This window comes from Pelodiscus sinensis, chromosome 25, assembly GCF_049634645.1.
Source record: "Pelodiscus sinensis isolate JC-2024 chromosome 25, ASM4963464v1, whole genome shotgun sequence".
In the NCBI taxonomy this organism is placed as follows: domain Eukaryota; kingdom Metazoa; phylum Chordata; order Testudines; family Trionychidae; genus Pelodiscus; species Pelodiscus sinensis.
Window position 1 is genome coordinate 13,705,837 of NC_134735.1, and position 18,457 is coordinate 13,724,293.

An 18,457-nucleotide genomic window follows, 5' to 3' on the forward strand; every position below is an offset into this window, starting at 1 on the left:
GATGATGCTGGGGAGAAATAGCTTTTAAGCCTGCTTGCCCCCCCGCCCCCCACTGCCTCTGATACAGAGGAGAGGGGAGGGGGAGGAGTGAGTAGTCAACTAATCAACTACTCTTTTACATCCCTAGCCAGGAGTGTAAGCTCTTTGGGGCAGGGGCCATGGCTCTACATGCTGCCCCAGTCCCGCTTGCTGGATGGCAGATCTGCTCCACCGGGAAACCTCAGCCTACTTCTGCGCCTGGCTGTCAGGCAGGGCCCGCAATTCCCTGCCTCCTCCGCCTTTCCCCAGGCTCCACAAAGTCACGGAACTCTCCCTCCTCCGGGCTCCCACGTAGAGCCCTCAGCAGCTCCGCTGGCCCGAGAGCTGGGAGCCACGTCTGTGCCAGTGACCGCACCACACATGCTGCCTGCTTCGCACGCAGGCCAGGCCCCAGCAGCAGCGTGTCTTGGCTGTCACCTGGGCTCCACTTCACACCCCAGCAGGCTATCAGGCGACGGGAAACCCGTCCCTCAAGCCCCACGGAGAAGGCCCAAGGGGCACTCAAGATCTGGGCAGCCCCATCCTGATTCTCTGCAGCACAGGGGTGCATTTCACCTTCAGCACCCAGCCTAAGGCTGGTGCCTTGGAACGATCCCAAGAGCGCACAGACCTGGAGCCCTTCAGTCACCGAAAGCCTGGAGTTCTGGGCTGAAACAGCCGGCGGAGCCCTGGGGAGGGAAGTCAGAGGCTGGAGACTCCTGAGGCTAGTTAATCCCACCAAGGACTCCGGGTCCCCAGCCTTTCGTCCTGTCCATCTTGCCTCACTGACCAGTGTATGGAAAGGGCGTAGCCTAGCCCACCTGCTGGATCCCTGGCCAGGACTTCCAGAGACCCTGCATGGGGCCCACCCAGGCTGCATTAACCAAGAGCCAGAGAGAACCAGCGGGTCTGAGCCCAGTAGCCTCAGTAAGGAATCCTCTTTCGAGCCCTGGCTGCTGGGGCAGCCCCACCAGACACATGAGCAGCTGGGGAAGGGTCTGAGTTCCTGGGCATGGCGGGGGCGAGGGAGTCAAAGAGTATTGTAGGAACCACCAGCCTGGAAGGTTCCCCTGGGTCCTAGAATCCAGCCCCCGCTGGGGCAGGTCACTCCACCATCAATCCAGGCCCATCTATCTTCAAACTAGCCGGGATATTTGCCCAGATGCTGCCACGCAGCCCAGCAGCCGCCCGGCCCCAACTGCTGGCTGATCCCCAGCCCAGGAGCTGCTGTCGCAAGCCACCCTGTGACGGGGGATTAGGCTGCCTGGCCCCAATCTGCTCCTTTGTCTCTTCCCCAGGTCTCTATTTTAAGCCTTTGTATCTTCCCGGGGCCTCATGCTCACTGAGAAGCCAGGACAGCTTGTGCAGAGAGCACTTCCCCCAGCTCCTCAACAGATGGGAGGCTCTGTTGAGAGCCGGCCTGGGAGAGATCAGCTGAGCCTCACAGCTTGGGTGGGTGGGGGAGGCGGCGCACAGCCTGGCAGATTAGCACAGCTCAGCTCGTGCTCTCTACATGGGTACGTGAGCCGTGAGTCCTCGTGGCACGCAGGAAATCGCCGTCCTGAATGGCCTCACGTGTCTCCGTTTTCATGGAGGGGCAGCTTCCCCGGAGAGGAGAGCAGGGGAGAAGGGTCTGTCTGCGGGGCTGCCTGAGGAGGCAGAACTGGTCCCTCTTGGGAGCAGGCTGCCGGATGCTCGCTTTGATTGGACACAAGGAGCGGAGAAGGGAGAGAAAGACAGAGCTGCCTGGCACTAGATGGGGCCAGTGTGGGCAGGCCCCATGCAGACTTCCCCCACACACCTCTCTCCCACCCCACAGCCCCACCATTCCAGTCCTGGCGCCCTCCCCGAGTTCTGCCAACGCCCCTATGCCCAGCCTGTAGCCCCTGGTTATTCCAGTCTATAAAGTGGGGAAGTGGTGGGACAGGACTAACAAAACGTGTAGATGGTATCGTGAGCTTTCGAGGGCACAGCCCACTTCTTCAGATGACGGGAGTTACGAGTTGGGGACGTGTACACTTTTGAAGTGTCCCAGAACTTTTGGGTGCCTGCCAGAAGAGAACTGGGCTGAATTTCCCACCACGTGCCAAGCTGGTTACAGCTGGTGGGAGCAGCAGGTGCTCGGAAATCAGGCCCATGGAGTCGCATGTTTGGTACCCAGAATTAAGGGACACTTCTGGAGAGGCTGGCCCAGGGGACTCGCCCTCGGTCAGACAGCAAGTTAGGACCAGAGCACGATCCGGAGATGCCTGCCTCCCAGGGCAGCGCATTACTGGGTGTAAGGGAGGGTGGCCAGGCCTGAAGGCAAGGGTTGAAAGGAGACCTTTGCCTTAAAAGGCCTGCAGGCTCCTCCTTCCAAGGCCTCCTGGTTCCTAGCGGCTACACAGCCAATTCCGCAGGACGGGGAGACCACTTCCAGCACTTGCTGGCACCAGACACCGCCTCAGCCTGCATGCGCTTAGCCTCGCATGTTCTCCTGACAGAGACTTTCAGACAGGACCTGGGATCCGCGGGTCTAAGGATCCTCCCCGCTCCCTGCTGCCCAGCTTCTGTGAGGTGTTACTACGGTGCAGCACGAGCCGGCCCTGGCACGGAGTCCCACCCCAAGGGAATAGCCCCATCCCATCCTCAGCCTCCACCGCCGCAGAGCTTGGGCCTCCTGGGGCCGCGTTCACCAGCTCGCTCTGCAGCCGCCTACAGGGACACCGAATGGGCGGACGGGTGCAGCGTCGAGAGAGGAACGGCCCAGTGGGGCCGTACGGGACCAACTCCACAGGGGCCTCCCGCACCGTCCCCCCCACCCCCTCACCGTGCGTCACCGCTGCCAGGACAGCAGAGGCTCCCAGACTTCAGAGCCTGGGCAATGCCAGGGCAAGGGCCACGGGAGCTTCGGTGCAGGGGGTGTAGCCATCTCCCATTGCACGAGAACGCACCCTCCAAAACTAAGGAAGAACCTGACCTCTCGCAGCCCAGCCCCTTACAAGGAGGCCCCGGCCCCAGCCCCCACCCCGGGCCCCAGCTCCCCCGATCACATACCCAGACTGGAGCCATTTTATTCTGCTTCCAAAACACAGAGCTGCAGCGAAGCTTGTGTCTTGTCCCGATTTTCCTAGCTGCCCTGGGTTACCTGCTAAAGGCTCCAGCGAGTTCGGAGCCAGATGTGACTAGACTGGAGAGACTTGGGAGGCCGGGGAGGGGAACGGACACAAAAGCTCAGAATTGGGCTCCGGTGTGCGAGGCGTTTTGCTGGCAGCGCAGCCGGCCGGCTTGGCAGCTCACAGACGATTCCTTCCCTGGCTCCGGCTCTCCCCCCTTTTCTGAGGAGGATGGGCAGGCGATGTAATTTCCTTGGCCCAAATTCAATTCCATCAGCGCAGGAGTCCGCCGCGCTCCCCAAACACCACTCCCGGCTCCGCGGAAAAAAACCGCACACGCACACACATACACACACGCACGCAACCATCAACAGCCACCAACAATAGGCGGGAAGGCAAGATGTTTGTAGCATCCCCTTCCCCCACAAAAGACTTACTTTAAGCCCCCCCCAAAAAATAACCTCCTCCTACCGTCAACCTCTCCTCCTCCTGCTTTCATTCCCCTCCCCATTGCACTGTGCCCCCGAGCACCATGCCACCCCAGCCTTCCCTGGCACTGCTGCCAAGCAACCTTGGCATCCCTCCAGCTGGTGCCAGCTTTATTCTCTCTCTCTCCCTCTGTCTCATGCCTTCCTTGCCAACCTCCATCCCAACTCCTAGCGTCTCTGTCCCCCAGCCCCCTCCCACCACCACCCCCCGGCTGTTTCCCTTGCTTTGCAGATCCAGGGAGTGAGCCAACAAAGTAGGAAGAATCAAAAATTCCCAGCAACTAGTTTACTTAAAAAGAGAGAGAAGAGAGAAAAAAGCAGCAGTTCACCAACCTCTGAGTGCAAGCCTCCCCCCACCGCGCAGGCCAATGCCCGTCTGACCCCTCCGAGATGCCCGCCTTGTGCCCGCTGTCTCCAGGAGCTTCCGAACGTCGGGAAGGGGGCAAAGAGAGGGGGCGGGGCAGAAGAAGGCGACAGAAGACCAGGCAAGGAGGAGGCTGACGGGAGCTGGAGATCTCGCATCTGAGTGGTGCCAGGCGTTCCCCTCCCTCCCCCCCCCCCCGCCCCTCCTGCCATCGTGAGAACATCCGCGGGCAGCAAAAGCAGCCAGTCTTTTATATGGCACCAGCCTGCTGAGGTGCAGAGCATCATGGGACAGGGAGAGGGGAGGAAAAAAAAAAAAAGAATGGGTGGGGGGAGATGGAGAGAGACAGGCAGAGAAGGAATGAAAAATGACACGCAAGTTTCACCTCCCAGGATGGCCAATTGGTGTCTTCTGAGAACAGGGCGTAGACCCTCCCGTGGGATTTAAAGAAAGGAGAAACCAAGCTGCTGCCGGCCCTTCCTAGGTTAAAGGAGACCAAGGCAGAAGTCTGGGCTCCCCATAAGCCATGGCCACTGGAGCTCGCTTCTCAGCAGCTTTGTCCCGCTGCAGATCCACACACCTTCTGATTTGGAAATGGTGCTCTCCCCCACGGACGCCTGCAGAGACAGAAGCCATCGGTCCCGGACGGCAAACCCTTTGTTCTCGCCACAGCTGCCATTGCTCATCTCTGAGCGGCAGGCCATGGACCTCTGAGCGACTGCAGCCCCTTCCAGGGGCAGGAACAATAAAAGACCCCATTTTACATACACCCCCTCTGAAGGGAACCGCCAAACTTTTGGGAAGAGGAGAAGAACATCCAGGCCAACTCACCTGCCATTCATTTTAGGAGCCACACTGTTTGTGAAAGCATCTGTAGCGCGATTTACTATCTTGTTGGCCTTATTAACAGCACTGGGTGTTGTTAAAGCAGAGGATGGTTGCAAAAACCCCAACAAACAGGGCCTGCTTTCCTGCCACAGCTCTGACCTTTGCTTGTGTTTCAGAGGACTTAGAACTAGCCTGGTCAGTTTCACCCTGGTGGCTAGTTCGTTTCGCTTGCTCAGGGACAAGGAGTTCCAGAAGCCCATTTCCACAAAAGCTGAAAATCATGAAAGCTTTTCCGTTCATTGAGAGGCTGAGAGTTTGGCTTTGCGGTGTCCTTTCTTCCCCAGCCTTCCTGTACTCTCACCTGTTGGCCATGTTATTCCGCACCGTATACCTTCCTATCTCTCAGCGGAGATTGGCTGCAGAGTTGACAACTCTCATGATTTTAACATGAATCTTGCAACACATTAGAGTGTTTCTTCTCAACCCCCAGCTCCTGGACTCCTGGGATGCCGTGAGACTCTCCCCTCCCTCTAAAAAAGCAAGTTCCTAACCCTCACGGGTGTGGAGTAAAACAAACCCCATGTGCTCCGGTGCCAGCGTGCAAATAAAGAGATCCCCACCATTTCTTAGGTTTTCAGTATCAAGACTTTGAGAGCCAATCACATGACTGCAGGGGTCGGACTCCTCCCCCTCTGCTTGAAACAGGTCTTGCTGCAACCGCTGAAGCGCAGGAGGGAATTGGAGGAGGGCTGGAGTAAAGGCGAGGAAAGCCAGCTGACCACAAAGGAACAGAAGTGGACATCAACAGGGATCACTAACAACGTTTGCTCTGGATACGTCGATGAGAATAAAACGTGGAGAAGGGATATTAACCTCACGGCTCCAATTACTAGGGGCAGGGTGAGGCCTAATGCGGGGGGCAGATTAACAATACCTGTTGCGGGGTGCATATGCCTTCCTCTATGGCAGCTGGCGCTAGCCACTACAGGAGACAGGTCCCTGGGCTAGGTGGCCCTCGGCTGTGGGTCCCTCTATGCTCCTGGAGACCCAGCAGGCTGAAGGACAGACTGACTGCCTGAGCTGGGGGAAGAGGGGAGGAGAAGCAACTCCCCATTGCACGGATACAGTGATCAGAGCACACAGATTCACTGGGAGCCCACTGAGGGGGCATGCACTGGCAACCAGCCCAGAGTCCAAGCAAGGCTAGAAGCAGATGCAGCCTCGGCGAAGCGTAATGCCTTCGCTGCCCCCTGCTGGCCAGTAATGGCAGGGTCAGGGCATCTGCCTGAAGGGCACCAGCAGCCCTGAGCCAGGCACCACCACACCCACACACTCCCCTCCCGTCGCCCTGCTGAGATGCCCCAGCACACCCGGCAGCAGGAAGAGACACGCTGCCTTTGCCTGGCTCCGACCTGGGCGAACAGCTGCGAGGCAGCGGGGCTCCGTGCCAGCTGCCCGAGTGACAGAGCAAGTCCCCCATGAAGCCCCTCCAGCCTCACACCAGCATCCGAGTGGGAGCCAGCCAGGGGGTGGGGGTCATCCACCTTTCCCCTCATGAGAGCAGAGGTCTCCAGGGGCAGAAAGCCAGCCCCCCGCCCCTCCCTCCATGCCCCAGCCCCATTCACTCAAATGCTATTGAAATACAAGCCAGCTGCTGGGGGGGGGGGGGGCGCAGCACTCACTGACCAGTCCGACAATTAGCCATGGGGGCCGGGGAGAGCAGCCAAAATTTCCCTGTGGTGATTGAGGAGGAAGTTCTATGGAAATTAGGAAGGTGGCAGCTAAGATATTTACTTATTCCCACAATTTAAGAACTAAGGGGTCATCAAATGAAACTAATAGGCAGCAGGTTTAAAACAAACAAAAGGAAGTTTTTCTTCACTCAGCGCCCAGTCAACCTGTGGAACTCCTTGCCAGAGGATGTGTTAAAGACTAGGACTTTAAGAGGGTTCAAAAAAGAGCTAGATAGTTTCATGGAGGTTAGGTCCATCAGCCAGGATGTGTAGGAATGGTGTCCCTAGCCTCTAAAATGGATGACAGGAGAGGGATCACGTGAGGATTACCTGTTGTGTTCCCTCCCTCTGGGGCATCTGGCATTGGCCACTGTTGGCAGACAAGATACTGGACTAGATGGACCTTTGGTCTGATCCAGTCTGACCGTTCTTATGCTCCACTGCAGGAGAGTAGGGAATTCTCTGCCTAGTGACACCTCGCTATCACTACCTGGATCTCAAAGTGCTTTGCAAAAGGAGGATAGTCTCACAAGCCCCATTTTACTGAGGGGAAACTGAGGCAGAGCTGTTCCTTGCTCAAGGTCACCCAAGAAGGCCAGTGGCAGAGCTGGAACCAAGGCCCAATCCATTGCTCAATTCACCAAGGCACACTGCCCCTCTAAGTATAATGTAAACACTATTAATAAGCTCACCAACCATCTAAGACCACTTTGGCCATAACCAACCTGCCTGCAAAGTCCCAGGAGTCCCAGCTCCCAGAGCTGTCTAACCACTGAGCAACACGCCCTCAGCCCCGTCTTAACCAGGACTGGAGTGGGGATCGACGGAACATGTGAGCAAGTACAACACAGTCTAATGCCTAGCGTAGCAGCCCCGACACTAAGCTTCACCCCGCCCGGCTCTGTCCACGTCAGCATCAATGCTGCTTCACCCAGGGTTTTAGATTCTGCTGGCCAGCCTGGTGCTACACTCTTTCATGTCCCAGGCACACCAGGCCTGGGTACAATGTCCTCATTCTCTCTTTCCTTGTGCTCTCCTGCCGTCTGACCTGCAGTCTCCCACACACTGTGTAAGCTCTGTGGGGCAGGGACTGTCTCTGGAGTCTGTGTCTGTGTGGCCCTAGCACAGGAGCTGCTGCGCACTTGGGTGAGATGCCTAACAACAGTGCACCGTGCCCAGCTCCCTGCAGCCCAGGTCCACGACGGGCTAGTTTAGGCGCAGCTGCAGCGCAAATGGATAGAAAGTGACACGGTCAGAGGCTGAGCACGCTCACACCTGGGATACAGAATAGTAATAGAGATGTAGCCGTGTCAGTCTAGTCTAGCTGAAACAAAAACCAGGACTTTAAGTGCTACATAGTCCTGTTATTTGTTTCACCTGGGATGCAGACACAATGCTGCCAACATCTGGGATTGGTCCTGCCTAGATCAGAGGACTGGACTTGATGACCTTCGGAGGTCTTTTCCAGCTCTGTGAGTCTATGATCTCAAGCAAAGAAATCAAAGCTGCCTCGCTTGGCAGGGGACAGAGTTCACCCAGGCTTGGCGGTGCGTGTGCCGAGAAGTGTGCACAGTTTTAGAACTGTGGCTTGATGCTTTCGGAAAGCCCCCCAGGAATGGTAAACCTGACATTCCCCCACCCTTCCTCCAAGGGGCGCTGCCAAGTGCCAGCTCTCCATGCAACGCACTGCAGGGGCCATCCTCCCAGAAAGCGGCAGTGGGGCTCCATGGGCCCCAGAGGGCAGCGCCCCCTTATGGCTCTCTTGTACACAGCCCCCCCTGCACACTCCTCCATCCCTTGCGCTTGCCAAGTCTCCTGAATAATCTAGTTGGAATAAGCTTACAAGCACTTGGGAGGAGATGGCGGAGGGGGCAGGGAGGAAGGCTTCTGGGCATCCTGCTCATCCTTTCATTCCTCTGCCGTATCCTAGCAACGCCATCTGTTGCCATGGAGAGCACAGCCCACCCTCCTCTCACTGCATCAGCTGGATGGGAGCCCGTTGGCGATGGGGCCTCATTCCGCAGCACAGCACAGCTCACAAACAGGGGGCAGCCCCTCCTCCTGGGAGGACCACCTGGAATTCAGCAGTCCCCCCCCTTTTTCTCCAGAGCATGAAGAGGGGAATGACACAGGAAGCAGCCTCTCTCGCATGGATGCTCGGGCCACATCGGCCGGGCCTCACAGCACAGGAGGGCTTAAGTGGATCAGCCCTGCTGGGAGCATCCTGCCCATTCCCCCCCCCCCCCCCGCCTGCCTCTTGGAGGGTATAGACATGGGGGCTCCCCCTGTGCCACACCAACTGCCTTGCTCTCTCCACCCTGCTCTGCCCGCAGCCCCAGCCCTGCCTCCCCATGAGAGATGTCTAAAGTTATCCTGTTTCCCCAGCCACATTGGCAGCTCCTCTGTGGCCCTGCTGCGGTGGCCCCAGGAGGAGGCAGGCGGGACCCTGGTCCCAGCAGGGGCGCTCCAGCCCAACCACGCTGTTAACGGTTATCACAGTGAAACTGTTTGTACACCTTTATTCCCCAAGGAGCTAACTGGCTCTGCTCCCGCAGGATGGGGGAGCCTCCCCTCACGGCAGAAGAGGAGGCAGCTGCTACCGGGACATGGAGCCGTATGGCCGGATGGGGGTGCTGGCCCCCAGACGCTGCTGGTGCAAGGCAGAGAGGTCCCTGGCACAGGAGGGATGCCAGGCTTCGGGAAGCAGGACATGCCTGTACGATGCACTGCAGACTACAGAGCCACCCGAGGGAAGCTGCTGGAAATCAAGGGAGGTCTAGGAAATCACGCCAGGCCCTCTGCCCCAGGCATCTCACTTCCCTCTGAGTCACACCAGCCCCCCCCCATGACTGGCAGCAGCTGGCACACAGCTCCCTTTGCCCCCTCCCCCCCCCGGGGCTCCACCACACCACACCCAGCTCATTAGCAACACAGGGTGATTACCAGCCAACAGGGCTGACGTGGAACATGAGCTCCCTGGGTCTCTGCAAGTTGCCAGCAGTCAACCACTCACCACGCAGAACCCTCTGTCCTAGCTGGGCACCTTGGGGAAGGCGCCAAAGACACAAGCTGATTCAGCCTCTCGTCTCCAGCTCCGGGCGGGGGCCCAGCAGCACAGGAACGAACACTGGCATTGGCCACATTGGGCTTGGACCCGTGCCACCCACATTGGCCTGGGCTGGTGTAATCCCCTGGGGGCGCCGGCTCTTCCTTCCAGCCGCAGGGCTTTCCATCTGCAGTCAGGCCTTTCGGTGAGATTTGTTAGCCCGCTGGTTGCCCCTGGCGGTGCCAGTGCTCAGAGTGTGTGTGAGGCAGGGAAGGCTGCTGGCAATGGAACCTGGGCCAAGGGCAGACTCCAAGCTATGGCTCTGCTTGGAGAGGAGAGTCGCACTGGGGGGCACCCAAGTGCCAAAGGCATCAGCTCTCCAAGCAGATCCTAGTGCCAGAAAAGGGACCTCTTTGTTCGGGGAATAAGCTGAGCTCAGTGACTCAGCAAGGCCTGGACTCCTGGCCTGCCTCCCAGCTTCCTCGCCGGGAAAGGGCAACACAAGGAGACTGGTCGCTGCAGGGGCAGCGTTCATCCTGCCAGGCATGTGATACAAAAGACTCTGAGCTCTCCCTTTGTCCAAAGCAGCAGCAGGGCTGTGTGGCTCGTCCCATTGTGCCCAGGGATGCAGAGCTCACACAACACCATTCCCTTGTGGATCTAGGATAGGAATAGTCCCCAGAGACCCCCCACCCCCGATACACAGCAGTTTGGGACAGGAAGTGAAGAATGCCACAGCCAAGCCACACAACAATAGGGCAGCATTTCAGGCGCCAGGGCACTGTGCCAGCCTGGGGACGGCGCTCATGAGCCTCCCTGGCAATGCGTATGGAGAGTGACCACTGGACTGGCACCCGGAGATGGGGGTTTAATTCCCCGCTCTGCCAGTCTCATCATGTGACTCTGGGTAAGTCACTGAATAGCACTGGATCAATTCCCCCCTTTCCTCCTCCCACCCTTTATCTGCCTCGTCTATTTCAACTTTACTTTCTTTGGGGGCAGGGATTCTCTGTTCTTTTGCAGAAGACTCTCCATCTGTATGTACAGCACCCGATGCAAAGGGGCCCACCTCTACCTGCTACTGGCTTACACAGAATAGATCAAACCAGCTCATGTCTGCCAGGACCACAGGGCCATCCCGAGGAGTCTGCGGGGGAGAGAATCGCCTTGCTGATGCACCAAGTACACACCAGATGCGACCACCTTTGCTTTACATCTCCCCCTGCTCCGGTTCCTACATCAGAGCCCCATTGCTTGACCCTTTTAGACCTAAAACCCAGCTGAGTTCCCAATGCTCTTCAGGAGAAAAATGGCTATCAGGGATGATGAATTTCTAGCTTTTTTCCTCAGGCATGTGAGTTAAACCAAATATTTTGACAAGAATCTAGAGAAAAGATTCACATTTCCTCTCTCGCGGGAGGCACCAGATCTCCAGTCATCCACAGAGTCTTCCAGGAGCAGACAAGACCTGGATTTTTAGTGTTTAAAAAAAAGCCACCAGAAAAAACACAACAGAACAAACCTCCTTTGCAGGCCTTCTTTCTACATCGCCCGGAGAAGAGGAGGAATGAGAGAAGGTTAGAGGAGAGAGAAGCAGGGACTATATGAGTGGGCACACATCAAATCCAGAGTTAGGTTAAGACTTGTTAGTCTCACCACGGGAAGAGTGATAATGTAGAACTCTCCTGCCGGATGGACTTCCACATCCAGGGACTGCAAACTCCTTGGGGTAGAGGCTGTCTTTTCATTCTGTTTGTAGAATGCTCCTGATGTATAGATTGATCGACTGCACTCACGATTCAATAATAAAAATGTTCAAGAGACCAAACAAACAAGCATAGCTAATTTACTCATAGACTTTAAGTTCAGAAGGGACCATTATGATCATCTAGTCTGACCCCCTGCACAGTGCAGGCCACAGAATCTCACCCACCCCTCCTAGAATAATCCTCTCACCTATATCTCAGATATTGAAGCCTTCAAATACTTTGAAGACCCCAAGATGCAGAGAATCCTCCAGCTGTGATCTGTACCCCATGCTACAGAGAAAGGCAAAAAACCTCCAGAGCCTCTGCCAATCTACCCTGGAGGAAAATTCCTTCCTGACCCCAAATATGGCGATCAGCTAAACCCTGAGCATGTGGGCAAGACTCACCAGCCAGACACCCAGAAAGTTCTCTATAGTAACTCCTATCATCCCTCCATTGACCTATTTCCCACTGATAATGAATGGTCAATTAGTTACCAAGATCATGTTATCTCATCAAACCATCCCCTTCATAAACCCATCTAGTTTAATCTTGAAACCAGATAAATCTTTTGCCCCCACTACTTCCCTTGGAAGGCCCTTCCAGAACTTCACTCCTCTAATGGTTAGAAACCTTTGTCTAATCTCAAGTCTAAACTTCCTACTAGCCAGCTTATATCCATTTGTTCTTGTGTCCACATTGGTATTAAGCTTAAATAATTCCTCCCCCTGCCTGGTATTGATCCCTCTAATATATTTGCTGCCTAAAGGCAAAGTAGTACAATACAAAGAAGGAGACACTTGCACCCGACTTTTGGGAAGCAATTCTGATCACACAGTGTGTTCACCTCACACAGTAGGTTTGCTTTGAAGATTCACCTTCAGAATTATTTTCATTTAGAATAGGGTTGCTTACAAGCAAGGAGCACTTCAGACCTCACTTAAGATTCAACCCCCATTTCATACCAGCTCCTAATCTCGTTTACCACATTCCAAAGAAGCTTGGAGCAGTGGTCCTTCCCAGCCTGGCAAAGATACACCATGTCTTTTGATGCTTCCTCCTATTTTCTAATGCCAAAGCTGACTTCAACTTTGAAAAGTGTTGTGGGATACTTGACGGGGCCAAGCAGAATTGTGGGAGGAACACATGACTTTCAGTCAACTCAACTTCCCAGGACCTACATCTGTGCATGACACTAATATGAGATGCACGTAATACCTAGACATCGTATACCCCACATTAATAACTGCAGGCACTGGCTAGTGCATGGTGTCCTGGCCCAGCTCCCTCCTTTATAGCAATACCAATAATAAAAAGGGAGTGACACCTAAAATGTGTCTACACAGCAAAAAACCACCACCACCACCCCTCATGATGGTAGGGAATATCAGAGCCAGAGTCAACTGACTCAGTACTAAAAACTGCGTCGTAGCATCTGGGCTCCAAGACCGTCTGCCTTCACTGGGTTTCCAAGGCCTGAGCCTGAACATTTCTGGTACTGTTTTAGCCCAGTGGCAGAAGCCCACTCAGCTGAGCCAAGCCCAGACTCTCGGGGCATGCTGGGCTTAGTTTTCACTGTGCAGGACTTGCCCTGAACAGCCTGCAAAGCCTGTGGACCCTTGAGCTCAGCAGAGTCCAAGGGCACAATCTAGGCCCTGGTTATTTTCAGGTCCCCTTTAAACCAAAGAATCTGAGACATGCTGCTAAGATACTGGCCTACACCTCTGAAAGAGGAGGGGGTGCTAAATCCCCACCCCTGAGCAGTGAGGTCTCCCCCTTCCCCAGCAACCGTTGCCTGGCCTATCAAGCTGAGGCCCTGCAACTCAGTGCACCTTACATCTGCTCAGAAAGATTAAACATGTTGCACAAAGTTACACATCCCCCTCTCCCCTCCTGCTCCTCAAAGACAAAGGAGCCGCCTGGGAGTTGAAATGTGTGCACACAATGGAAGGGGGAGTGCGTGGGTTGCATGGGGGGGGGGAGCACGCCTCCTGAGGAAGGGCAGTGTCTTAAAGACAATTTCACAAGCCCCCCCAGCCAAGATTGGGCTGAGTGAACCAGTCTGGGAGGGAGGGGGAGCTGGAGAGAAGCCCCTGCTCCTCCAAATCCACTTTCCAGCCACAGCCTATGAACTTGGGTCATAAGAACCTTTACCATAGAGCCTTGGGCTCCACCCCCGTCCCACGCCAGCCTCCCTCTCGGAGCTCATTTCTGGGCCAGCCTGCACCTGGAGTCCACCGTGGGAGAATTTCCTGCCACGTTCCTCCAGTTGCAACTGGCCCCTAACCCTGACAGCCTTCCCCCCGCAGCAGCCCACGTGCAAAGTACCTGACACGGCGAGTCTCTGCGCTCTGCCCGGCAGGGCTACCTCCCGGCTGGGGAGCTCGAGTTGACCCGGCATGGCTGCAACCACCAGCCCCGAGACAAGCAGAGCTGCACGCAGGGGATCAGACTGCCCCTTGGCCAGCGTCCGCGTGCAACTAACTAGCCCGCAACTTCCTACCACAGTGGGCGTGGCCAGATGGGAGGAGCTAGGGCAGGGGGCGGGGCTAGGGGGACCTGGGCTCCCCTCCCCGACCCATGGGAAACTCTGAAGAAGTGCATTTTCACAGGGGTCCTCTGTGCGCTGAGTTTTCTCCCTTTAAGGCGTGTCATCGTGGGTTTATTTGCAGGGCAACCCAGGGTCTCCTCTGTCACCCAAGCGGGGAGGGGGGAAGCTCATCAAGTGCTCACAAAGATCCTGCGGGGGGGAGCCCCGATCCTGGACCTGTGGATCCTCGGGGCAGGGTATGGAGCTGATGGGCGAGCAGGCTAGCACGCTGGCGTGGGGCGATTTGCTAAGTCATCGCTCGAGCTGGGTGGGAAACGATGGATCCTTTTATGATATTGAAAAATGCTCCTGAATTGAGACAAAAAGTCAAACTCTCAGAAATCTTTGCCAGTGGAAAATCTCAAGGGGGGGGGGGGGGAAACCTGGTTCGGGTCACTGGGAATGTTTTGTTTTGCTCCTTTAGGAACGTCTTGATTATGACCGATTTTTAATGTTTAAACTATAATTGGCTTACAAGTGGAACGGACATATCACTTCAAGCTGGACAAGTGAGATTTTTGTCATTTAAAAAAAATCAAAACAAAACATTTTGGCGTTGTCCAAACTTTGTTTTACCCCTCCACGGTCCAGAACCCTTTATCGACCCCCCTGTGTCTTATGAACAGTCTCCATATTTTCTGACTGCAAAAGCCTGCCCAGCTCTGGTCCCTGCTCCCTTCTGGAATGTCCAGACCTACAAGTCTGGGCGAGCAGATGCGATTTTCAAAAATGACTAGTAACATTTGCAGCCTCAGTGGTTGAATGGTCGTCATAAAGAGGCCTGCTTTTCAGTGAGGGTGCCCGTGCTATTTGTCAATCCCATTCAAGACTGGTCACTTAGGCTATGTCTACACTGCAGTTATTTCAGAATAAGCTATTCTGGAATAGTTATTCAGAACTAGTTTATTTCAAAATAGCACATCTACACTGCAGGGAAGCCTCAAAATTAGTGGAAGGGCAGTCCATAATGTAGACATGTTAGCTCGATTTACAGCCCCAGAAGGAATAACTTAGAATGGCCCTGTTGAGGGGCTGTTTCAAAATAGCAGAAGTGGAGCATCTACACACGCCTTATTTCAGAATAGGCATTATTCTTTGTAGAATGATGTTTACAGAAGTTGGAATAAGCCCTCCGTTATTTCAAAATCATTTTGAAATAACAAAATTGCTGGGTAGACACTCGCATAGTTATTTTGGAATAACAGCTGTTATTCCAAAATAATTTTGCTGTGTAGACACACCCTTAGGAGCATCTCTTCCTGACAAGCCTTAGATTCAAATATATTCTGTTTTTCATTGATCTGTTCTTTGATTGCATGCAGATTGCTGGTAGATCAATAGTAATATCGAAGGATGATAGTGTGATGATGGTGGCTGCCTTCTTGGCTAGCTCATGGGGGACCTCCAAAGCTTCTAGCATGAGCTAAAGAGTCAAAGCTCTGCAGGTAGGGACTGAAAAAAACTCCTATCTATGGACTGACACCCAGGTAGACTCATACCACGTGCTCATCAGACAGTTACAGTAGCACCTCTACAGTGCATCATGGGTTTGTGGGAGGGTTATGAGCATTCTGTAATTATTCTTCACAGCACAGGCAGGGTCACTATTCCCATTTCACAGCTGTTGCAGCTGAGGAGTAGAGCAGGAAAGGGATCTGCTCATGATCCCACAGCATGTCAGTGGCAAAGCCAGGTTGGGACAACATCAGACATGGGATTTTCCTCTCGATTATTAATCTGTGCCTCTTCCTGATTGTATCATATCCGGGTATTTACTCAGATATTCAGCATGCAGTTTATCATTCTCCTGGGGGCTGGATATAGTGGTGTTAGATTGTATATGAAGATGTGACCTAAACCTGTCTCCTGGTTAATCTTATGCATGTTCTGAGAAGGTCGATTGGTAGAAATCCACATCCAACCCAGGGGCTTACTGCTCCCAGGTCCAATTTTAAACGAGCCTGTCTGCTCCAGCCGCTTACTGAAGGAATCATAATTCTCTGTTGGTGACACAATCGTCTCCATGACAACTAACAGTGATGTCACCAGCAGAGGATTATGATGTGAGGTGGAGGAAGAAGCAGCGGGAGCTGCAGGCACACTCTTAAGGAACAAAGAGCCGGCTTGACATGCACATATCCCTGCTGGGACGATGCGGGGAAGGGGTGGGGTGGAAGACAGACATGCTACTTAGCACTTTCCTGAGCAATTTACCAGCAAACTGGTGTAACTAATGAAAGACGTGCTCTAGCAATTGAACAAAGAGGCTGCCTTACCCAATGGTTAGCGCACTGAGCCAGGCCTCGTGGGCTCAGCCACCCCACCTCTTCCTCTGTCTTGCTATTTGACATTGAGCAAGTCACTTCCGTTTCCCCCATGTAAAATGGGGGGGAGGGAGGGAGCACCTAGGTCCAAGTGACCCATGTGTAGATTAGAACTAATCTAGATGCTTTGCGAGGGATTAGATCAGACACCTCCGGAGGTGGTGTGAGTGTAGCTCATGTTTGTGAAACACTTGGGGCCCGCTGCATTGAAGCCACTTAGAATTGATGTTTTCCCCTCATTAACTTCAGCTTCTGTTTAAAATCAGCCTCTGGCTTGTCAGACTAAACATGGCCTTAATTTAATTCCTAGCCCATGTATCAAATACCAGATGAGATCTAGTCAAAATAAACCAAGATTCACTGATGGTTTGGTGGACAAGAAACTGCTCTATTTCAACACCCATTCCCAACAGGTGAGGTACTTGGGACTTCTGGATCTACAAAGATGGGTGGATCCTGGCATAATGTCAGTGCGCCAGGATAATCCCAAAGTCATTTACTCTAGTGATGCCGTATTTAGCCAGGTAGCTGTTAGGATTCCGTTTCTGAAACTACGTCTAGACTTCAAGCTTCTTTTGGACGAGATCTTCTGAAAAAGCTTCTTCCGAAAGAGAGCGTCCACACAGCCAAAGTGCATAGAAAAAGCCATCTGCTTTTTCGAAAGAGAGCATCCACACTGAATGGACGCTCTCTCACATGTAAGCTGTGATTGCTATGGACAGAGTGGCCACCAGAGCACCTGTGCTTTTTCCCTCTTTCCTCTTCTTTCAAAAGAACTCTCTCTTCCCCATCCATACACACCTTTTTCCAAAAGAGCTCTTTTGGAAAAAGGCTTCTTCCTTCTACACAGAGATTTACCAATGTCAGAAAAACCCCTCTGTTCTTTCGACTTTTTTTTCAAAAGAACATGATTGCAGTGTGGATGTAAGTGAAGTTTTTTGGAAAATCAGCCGTTTTCCCAAAAAAACTCTGTAATGTAGACATAGCCTGAGTCTTGCATGATGATAGGTTTCAGAGGTAGTTGCGTTAGTCTATTTCAGCAAAACCAGCTAGTCCAGCGGAACCTTAAACACTAACAATGTTATGATGTAAAAGCTTTCATGAGCTGCATCTCACAAAAGCTTATGCCATAATAAAATTGTTCATCTTTAAGGTACCACTGGACTCCTTGTTATTTCTAAGTCATGCACCTTTAAACCAGTAAGAACTTTGCTGGCTGCAGAGTCCAGAAACAGTGTTGCATTCACTTTAGATCAGTTACAGGAGGGAAGCCCACACCATGCTCTCACATTCATGGAGACAACATTTGTTCTTTCTTGTGGTGTTCATTTACTCTAAGTAAAAAGCCATTAAGACTGAAAGTATCTGTTTGCTCCTTTCCCTAATGCCAACCTATCAGGATTAGTCCTATATCCTTTAGAATAGTGATAGAAATGTAGCCGTGTTAGTCTGGTGTAGCTGAAACAAAATACAGGACTATGTAGCACTTTAAAGATTAACAAGATGGTTTATTAGATGATGAGCTTTCGTGGGCCAGACTCTCCCAGAAAGTGGGTCTGGCCCACGAAAGCTCATCATCTAATAAACCATCTTGTTAGTCTTTAAAGTGCTACATAGTCCTGTATTTTGTTCCCATATCCTTGATTCTTTAAAAGCAGATACATACAATGAAATTAAAATTAAAATCCATTGATGCTGCTGAGCTATTTTTAAATGCAGATTTTCCTGCTCCAATTCTCCTCCTCCATCAAATAGATTGTAACTTTTCCCTAATAAGCAATAGACTCTCAATATTGGTAACACATTCCCAGTGGGTCTGGCTGGCTCAGATGCACCAATATATCCTGGAAAAGTAGTGAGCAAAAATCACACCTATCTCATGCTTGGTTGATGACTGATGTGAAACATGTTGGCTGAATCTAGACTGGCATGATTTTGCGGAAATATTTTTAACAGAAAAGTTTTTCCGTTAAAAGTATTTCTGCAAAAGAGCATCTAGATTGGCAAGGATGCTTATGTGCAAAAAGTGCTTTTGTGCAAAAGCATCTGTGCCAATCTAGATGCGCTTTTGCACAAGAAAGCTCTGATGTCCATTTTAGCCATCGGGCTTTCTTGCGCAAAAAATTAAGGTGCCTGTCTACACTGGCCCTCTTGTGCAAGTATTCTTGTGCAAGAGGGCTCATCCCTGAGCGGGAACGTGAAAGTATTTGTGCAAGAAGCACT

At 53.1% G+C, this 18,457-nt stretch overlaps 1 protein-coding gene across 2 annotated transcripts in view; it reads right to left on the minus strand.

Moving 5' to 3' along the window:
- Nucleotides 1-13,824, minus strand: part of LOC102454183 (peptide methionine sulfoxide reductase MsrA-like) — a 76,340-nt gene extending 62,516 nt beyond the window's left edge. The window contains exon 1 of one of the 2 annotated variants that reach the window (XM_075908988.1): nt 13,649-13,824. In XM_075908988.1, the coding sequence (XP_075765103.1) occupies nt 13,649-13,721 (73 nt within the window). In that variant the 5' untranslated portion in view covers nt 13,722-13,824. The remainder of the gene's footprint in view (nt 1-13,648) is intronic. The other variant, XM_006111966.4, reaches the window with a different exon arrangement.
- Between the last annotated feature and the right edge of the window lie 4,633 nt (nt 13,825-18,457).